An 8752-nucleotide genomic window follows, 5' to 3' on the forward strand; every position below is an offset into this window, starting at 1 on the left:
ATCTATACTGGAGATGACTAGACTAGCTAAGGGCCTTCCCATTTAACAGGGAAGTATGTGGTTTGCTACATATCTTTCACTTAGTGTACGCTGACACATATGAGAAACTATAACACCCAATTACAACTGAGGATCACCACTCCTAGTAAACCTATTGAAATCAAAGCAAATTTGCATATCATGCCCATTTTAAAACAAAACAGAAATGCAACCTCCTTTTCATAGATAATCACAAATTTATAGACATCAAGATTTGCATCGTATTTTTCCCAAATTAAAAATTTCACCTTGTGATGATGATGATGTACTGTGAATACCATATTTACTCCACAGCTGCTTCAACCTTTTTTTTTTTTTTCTTGTTTTATTTTTTTTTGCCTGTTTGTACTATTTGGTCCCAAAACAGAATCAGGCTAGGATAGGGAAAGATGAAATATGAAAAATGCCACAGCAAAAAGATTAGCAAATGATGGCTGCTGTGGAGGAGACAATTGAAAATTAAGTTACCACTGTACCACTGGGAATTTCAATGCACAAAATGTCAGTGATCAACAATCCTGAACAAAAATAAAAAATACCAATATGTAAAAACACTGATCTTTTTAGATTGTTCTCTTCAAAAAAAAAAAAAGTAATTTTGTTGACACAGCTACAATTACCTGCTTTATTCTGCCATTTTCAAGATAATTAGTTAAAAATAAGGACAGAACAGATGAAATGAATAAAATGATCTTATACCAGATGTAAGTTTTATATATAGATATTCTGAAAATAATTCATACTGAATATGAGACTTGGTGACCTCTTAGCATAAACAAATTGTGCATTACATTATAAATGCATCCAGCCTGCTAAATGCCTAATGGGTCTGAGAGCCTTTTTATCGCCCCCCAGTGGAGTGGACCCACACTGCTGCCTTAGAGGGAGTCAGAAATTAGATGCGCAACTGCAAAGAGCTACTTCCAATCACGTTTTCACTCACCCTCTCAATTACTGTTTATTAGCCTAAATCAGCAGTACCCGTTAAGATAATGAAAATCACAGCTTGCTTCACTGATTTGGTATATCCTCTCTTATCATCCACTTCAGAACCAGCAGCATTCACTTGACTTGCTCTGGCATTGCGTTTTGTGTGTCTTTTACCTTCAGTTGACACCAATAATGTAGTGGCAGATACAAATTGCATGCTATGACATCCAGCAGCTGAAGATCATAGAAAAACTACCAATAGACAGAAAAAAAAATATTATATTTTCCAGAAAAATAACTTTCTGTTTGCCCCGTCATCACTCCTCACTCTATTATTTGATTTGGTGCTAATCTGAAAATAATGAGGAGCTGAAGTAAATTTCAATGTTATTGCCCTCCACTACATTTCTGTCTAGCACTCTATTGGTTCAGTAGCTATTCTTCCATCTCCAGGAGCATTATCGCATGATGGTTGGCCACATCCTAAACATGCCATTTTAACAAGACATCAAATGCACAGCCTGTCTGTAGCGCTCCAAACACAGGTTCCCGTGGCATCAACCCCTTCATCATTTGATTGAAGACTTTGTTTTTATTAAGAAGGCTATACCAGACGCATAATCACTATACATTGATTTAACATTACCTTTACAATTAAATTCTTCACTGAAATTACAGAATAAATATATGCACATTTTTCTTCAAATCTTTGTGAGAGAGAAAACATTAAAAGTGCCTCCTACAAAGCCGTTAGTGGGTGACAATGGGGAATCCAGAAGCAATGGAGGGGGAGGGAAGGGGGGGGGGTTCTTAACAAAGTGCGTGGAAATATCCAGAAAACCTTGAGTGTTGTCTTATAATAATATTCACAAATGTTTTACCATCCGTGCGTCGGCGCGTCCTTTTTACGAGAAGCACCCTGATATAGACAGAAGTCCTCATTAATAGTAATAACCATATTAATAAGATATAAAAATTAAATAGAACACTGAACTGTAAATGCGTTGCAGTATCTCTGTTCATAATGTGATGTGATAGTTCTGAGTAAATCCCCTCGCTTCCTGCACTGAAGCGAGTGCATGCAGCAAACTGCAGTTCATTTTATATATGTATTTTTTTCTCTCTCTCTTTCGATCATTTCCTGCAAACTTTATGTGCACGGCCTCCGGGTGTTTGTACATCCTAGTCAGGGGTAAAAGAGACAGAAAGAAAACCACCAAGTCAGGGAGACGTCCAGCTCCCGTGTATCTTGCACATCATGGTAACTCCATAAAAAGGGGTTTTAGTGACAGATGTATTTTAGGATGTTTTGTATGTTTTATTCCCCCGGTGCCCCTCTCGTTCCTCTTTTGCTCTCTCTTGGGCATATAGAGATATTTATATATTATAAAAATAACGGCTGTTGACTTTGCTGGCTACTCTGAAAAAAAGGCACTTCATTGAAATATCTGAGAATGGCCTCTCCTCCAAAGTGATTTGGGGGGGAAACGTTGTTGTAACTGTAATATAATATTTTATTTTATATCATGCTGCTTTTTCAAGTTTATTTTTCACTATTGGTTTTGGGTGGTTTTTGTTTTGAGGGTGGCAAAGTGAATGTGTCGACTTTGTGATTTGTTTTTTTTTTTTTTGTTTTTTTTTTTTTTTATGTTGTTGTTTTTTCTCCGTGGGCTAGAGATGTTAAAACCGGTAAGATTTTTCCAAGACTTCGAGGTAATCCGGCTTGGTTTGAAGTTTGGCCCTTAACTCGAGGTAATCGCTTTGGGACGGGTCGGGGTAGCAGCCTTTCCCCGCCGTGAAAAGCAATGTCTCCTTCAGCCGTGCATCCTGCTGCAAATCGGGGTACTGCATGCCTGGTGGGTGCGCATGCGCCACATGCATGTCCTTTAGTTTGGGTACTGTCCCATACAAACAGTCTACAAAGCCCACTGTCGGTGTGGGCCTCTGACTGTCAATCACTGTAGGGCAGAGCCCTCCATTCTCATGAAATCCTGCCATGTCAGCCGTGGTGTGGTTGACTGTGACGATGGTGTTGAGTTGAGAGTTGGAGACGGCCAGGGTCCACTCTCTCTCTTTCTCTAACAAGGTTCTGTAGTTACTGTTGCTACTGCTGCCATTGTCTTTCTTCTCTGAAAACTGCGCTCTGTCTTCCTCTGCTATCTCCCCCTCTCTCGGCTTATAGATGGGGTTATTACACATCTGAGTCACAGGGTGGGGGATGTAATCATAAACGTGACCATGGGCATGTGTGTGACTAGTGTGAGTGTGTGTGTGCATACTGGGTGTGGGTTTCTCCGGTGTGCCAGTGTTACCAGCACTACTCTGCCTTGGTGGGTCCTCAAAAATCCTGCACTGCATCTGGATCCCTGTTAGATCTACCTCAGAACGTTTCCGGAAGGGCAGCTTCTTCCTGCGTCGGAGAACAAAAGCGAAAAGCCCGGCAGCGACAAACACAGCAGCAATGAAGAGGATGAGTAGACTGAGAATGAGGACAGAGAGTGGGACAGCTCCTCTCCCACTTGCCTCTCCCATGTCAGAGCTGCCCGTGGTGAGGTCATCCCCACCTGGCAGAGCTGGCGAAGGAGAGTACTTAAGCTCAGGGCAGATGACCTCAACGTCCAGTGAACGCAGATCCTTCCCAAAAGCAAACTCAGGTGTCTTGCAGATGACATCTCCAACCACGATGACAGAGGAGAGCTTTTCCAGCCACTGTTTCAGGGGGATGATATCACAGGAGCAGTCCCAGGGGTTCTGATGGAGATCAATCTGGACAATGGAGGTCAGATGCTCCAGAACACCACGTACAGGCAGGGAAAAGAAGTAGTTGTTACGGAGGTTGAGGCGTGCAAGGTTGGTGCCAGCAAAGGCGTCAGTGGGGAGGGAGCGTAACAGATTGTCATTGAGGAAAACCAGCTGGAGATTTGGCATTAGGGAGAAGGAGTTAGGTTGTATCTCACGTATGACATTATACTCAAAGTAAAGATAACTCAACATCTGAAGACCGCGGAACATCCCAGGTGTGAGCCTTTCAATGTCATTCCCATTCAGATATAAACTTTTCAAGTTTGGCAGGTTAATGAAGGCGCCCTCTTGGACGTAGGATATCCGATTATTCCCTAAATGCAGTAAATCCAAACTTGAGAAATTCCAGAAATCAGAACGGTAGATTTTCTGTATTAGGTTCCCACTGAGGTACAATTTCTTGGCATTGAGCGGCCGAGGAAGGAGCTCAGAGATGTTGTGAAAGCCTTTTTCTTTACAGTTCACTGTTAGCCCCAGGTCATTGATGTGAAGGTTGCAAATACATCCAGCTGGACAAATTATGGGGATGGGAGGCCTTGTTTGGTAGCCAGCAATAGGGGGTTGGTTGATGCCTGGATAGATGCTACGAGGGGTTGGGGGGTTCTTTGTGGGCCGAGGTCGTTTGGTAGGCTTGACAACTCTTTCCTTGTACTCCACAGAAGATGCTGTGTTGTGAAAGGAAGAGAGCATGGAGGAAGGTTTAGTAGGCCATGTGTTCTCATTGCTAAATGGGACCCGGGGAATTCCCAGCTTGGCTTCAATCTCTGCATCGGAGAGTAGCGGACAGAGCTCACTCCGCTTGATTTCCCTTAAGTCTTTCCCATGTAAGTGGAATGGGTACTCACATGTGATCTCACCTACCAAAGCTGTATAAGGGATTCTCTCCAGCCATGTTTTTAACTGGACAATCTCACACACACAGTTCCAGGGGTTCTCCTCCAGCTGGATTTCCATTAAGCTCCTCCCAACATACTCCAGCGTCCCCTTATACGGCAATGTCTTTAGTCTGTTTCCTCTCAGGTCCAGATGTGTGAGTGACACAGACCGGAAAAGATAATTTGGGAGCACGGGGATCAGATTGTCATTCAGTATGAGCACTCTCAATTTGTGAAGGTGCCTGAATGCACCACTTTCAATCCTTTTGATAACATTGTAGTCCGCTTGGAGATACTCTAAACTCTCCAACCCCAGAAAAGTGTCATTCCGAAAAACTTCTAGTTTGTTTTCGTGTAGGAACAGCCGTTTGAGTATTCCTAAGCCATTGAACGCCCCAGCATGGATATCTTGCAAGGCGTTATTACCCAGATTAATGGATATGGCATTGTTGAGATGGAGGAAGCTGTTAAAGTAAAGCTTCCTCATGGAGTTTCTCTGCAGGTTGAGCTTGAAGGGCCGACTCCATATCTGTGAGATCTGGCTGACATTTGTAAATCCTTTACTGTCACAGTGGACGTGGAAGATGCCCTCTTTGACTTCGCAGTAGCAAGGCTCGAAGCAGGGCTCGTCGATCTCCTCGGAGTCCTCTAGTAGTGGGATTGGGGTGGTCCATCCTAAGGCTATGGTGCTCAGCAAGGTAACCCACAGCATCCTCGCTGACACCAAGGGGATGAAGTCTCGGCTCCAGGGACAGAGCCACTTCACAGCACTGCAACAGAGAACAGAGAGAGAGAATGGGAAGGAGGGAGGGGATGAGGGTAGTGATGACACACACACGCAGGTGCACACACACCCTCACAAAGCGAAGTTTGAGGTGAGAGAGGCAGGCAGAGAGGAGCGAGGAGAGAGAGAGGAAGGGTGCATTAGTTTCAGTAGAATGGAAGACAGCTTTGAAATGAATTCCAATTAATAATAGAATTACATCTGAGACTACTTTAGATGTTGCAGTTCTGCTGGGTATTTCAAACAAAATATGAGCCCGACACACTTGGATGGGTAATGATACCCAGCAACACAAACAAATATCTACCCTCAGACATGTTCTGTCACTGTAAAGTGGAAATATAATTTATTATTCAGCAGAAATGATGGTAAGGTCGCAGTAAATCACCCTAGAGATGCTTATTGCCATGGTTAAATGAAAGAAACAGCAGGTGGGTGAGGTTACTGGTAAGGGGAGACAGTCCCTCTGCTGTATGTGTTACATAACAGGGACCTCAATCCCTCTTTCCGTAAATGAGTCCAGAAATGCGCGGTGGAAATTAGAGTAGGTGCATGATGGTCTAAGGCAGGAAGAGGACGGGCACGGAATAGGTGTCAGCCTGGTGACCATTAGTGGGACGAGATGGGGACTGTTGAGGGACTTGCTGAAAATCCATCTCGTTAAATCGAGTCTCAGCATATTTATATATTCTCGACTATGAGTCATGGAAATTTGATAAAAACGAACAGGTAAATATTAAAGTAAGTAAACAGTACCACTAAGGCTGTAGAAAATGCAATGACTTGAATTTAGGAGTGTGAAGATGTCAAAAATAAGGAGGAAAAAAGGAAAATAATCCAACAGTTCCACTTTTTCTGATATGCAGAGTACCGCAGATTTTAGGTTATTTTCCCTCGTCGTTTTCTTGTCCCCACAGATAAACCCATAGAATAGGGAAACGTGTCGATTTATTCATTGTTACTGAACCTGCAACCCCCCCCCCAAAAAAAAAAAAACAAAAAAACAAAAACAAAAACAAAACAAAAAACCCCCCCAAAAAAACCAAAAAGAAACAAAAAGAAAAAAATCAATCACTACAACTTATGCTGGCTTTCCAGGTGATTCCATTTGAGGATTAGACGAGAAACGGCGCAAGTGAAAAGCGCAGTGGGCGAAGCTCAGTTCTGAGGATGTGATTGAGTAGATCCGGCCTACAAAAATGATAACATCATAAAGAAAGAAAGGGCGAATGACAAAAAGTAATAAGAATATTGATTACGATAATAAGCGCCTCATTTTTTTGCTTTGATTTAAAAAAAAAAAAAAAATGAAAAAGAAAGGCTAATAGAAGATTCCGTCCAGTATCTCCATGGTGTTAAGTGGGTAAAAGTCAGACACACACACACAGGCGTGCACATAGCCTCTGAATATCTTTTCTGTAGGTTGTGACTTTTCACACACACACACACACACACACACACACACACACACACACACACACACACACACACGCACACACACACACACGCACGCACGCACACACAGACACACACACAGAGTGAGAGTGAGAGCTCTGTCCATTCCAACTGGGTGCTGGAAATCCAGATGAGATGCGCTGGGACCGTCTGCCGGAGCAGAGCCGCTGTCCATGATGCTGAAACCAAAAGCCAAGCGATAGGGAAAAAGAAAAAAGGAGGAAAAAAAGGAAATGTTTTATAATCCCCCCAAAAAAAGATGTGACAGGAAAAACGCACCAGGGAAGAAAAAGAAAGATCCTTGAACACGATCTCCTCGCTGCAAAATTGACTGTTTTCATTTCCCCCTCCATGCGTAATCCTCCAGGGTTTTATTGATTCCGCTTCCATGTTTGAGATCAAAAGAGCGTAGATGCGATGTCAAAAAAGTGTTAATGAAATTTAAATCAATTAAAAAAAACAAAAACAATTCGTGCCATATTATATTCCCTTGGGGTATATCAATTCGGGGGTATACGTACTTAGTTTAGTGGGATTCCAACTTCACATATCCTCCTGCGGCGTGTCCTGTTGTTGCCCGGTGCGTCCCGCTCACCGTCCGATGCCGGGCTGTGAGGAAGAGAGCGAGAAATAGAGGGGGTGACCAAGCCGTTAGAGAGAAACAGGAGCAAACGGAGAGGGAGAGATGGAAAGAGAGAGCAGGGCACTGAGGGAGAGAGGAGGGGAAGAGATGCGCATGTGAATGAGCCACGGATTCAAACGCGAAGCTGGGTGAGATTCTCTACAGCTCCGTAGCTTATACTTACATGAACAAAAGTGCTGTCAGTCGTCAGTGATATTTTCATAAAAAAAAAAACAAAACAAAAAAACAACCTATTAAAAGATCCTAATCTTGAATTGATATTAAACTTAACTTACAATAATGTGTAACAAGCTGCTATGTGGCCAAAACGGTGAGAATCCTGCTGGTATCTACTGAAATACCCCCCAAAATAACCTCGCTGTCAATAACAGCGGAGAGAGCAGAGCGTTTATTGAAATACATGCCAAGCATAATGCAGTAGCCTTTCGTCGTGACATTGGCAGGAAAACGGCGGATAAAAAAACAAAAAACAAACGACTATTGATCAGTCGACTGCATGCCTACGATCCCTTGTCCTCGATATATGAGGAGAGCTGCTTGTCCCTTTTTGAAGTCCATGGCTATGCAGACACCAATAAGCATATAATCACACACGCACACACACTCATGCGCCCATCTGCATAAATTCCCCTTAAGATACACTCACACGCAGGCAAGCAACCACTCACCTTAGTTTCGTTCTGCGATTGGAAAGCATCGGGGAAAAAAAGACCACTAGTTTGAATCTTGTTAGATCTCTCTCTTGCTCGTTTTCTCTTTCTCTCTTTCTTCTCCCCCTCTCTCTCTCTCTCTCTCTCTCTCTCTCTCTCTCTGTCTCTCTCACACACTCCCTCACTCTCAGTGGCTGAAGCAAAAGAGAGGAGAGGGGAGAAATGAAGACGTGATAGGAATGCAATCTCTCCCACTCTCGCTCTCCGATGACTCTGACTCTATCTCTCTTTCTCTCTCTCTCTCTCTCTCTCCTTCTTTCTCGTCTCTTATTTTTTTCTAAGCAGTTTGCTTAAAATGCAAGTCCTCGACTTGTGCCCGTCCGCTTCCTCTTCCTCCCCTCTCCTCCTCCTCCTCCTCCTACTCCTCCTCCTTCTCCTCAGCCGCCGCCGCTGCCGCCGCCGCCTCCCGGGCGAGCGCTCAACAGCAGTGCAGCCGGGTGAGAGTGTTCTCCTCTCGGCTTCAGGACCGTGCCTCTGGTCGGTGCAGCAATAGCAAGAGTCTGTGGATCATATC

The 8752-nt window shown here is 43.6% G+C and overlaps 1 protein-coding gene across 1 annotated transcript; it reads right to left on the reverse strand.

Moving 5' to 3' along the window:
- Window positions 1–2627: 2627 nt before the first annotated feature.
- Window positions 2628–8334, reverse strand: slitrk3 (SLIT and NTRK like family member 3). The gene is made up of 3 exons (XM_022767994.1): window positions 8197–8334; window positions 7407–7494; window positions 2628–5416 (listed from the first exon to the last, which is right to left on the reverse strand). The coding sequence occupies exon 3, from the start codon at window positions 5356–5358 to the stop codon at window positions 2650–2652; it is 2709 nt and encodes a 902-aa protein (XP_022623715.1). The 5' UTR covers window positions 5359–5416; window positions 7407–7494; window positions 8197–8334; the 3' UTR covers window positions 2628–2649.
- Window positions 8335–8752: the final 418 nt, after the last annotated feature.

Source organism: Seriola dumerili, unplaced genomic scaffold (assembly GCF_002260705.1).
Source record: "Seriola dumerili isolate Sdu_G_001 unplaced genomic scaffold, Sdu_1.0 BDQW01001344.1, whole genome shotgun sequence".
Lineage (NCBI taxonomy): Eukaryota > Metazoa > Chordata > Actinopteri > Carangiformes > Carangidae > Seriola > Seriola dumerili.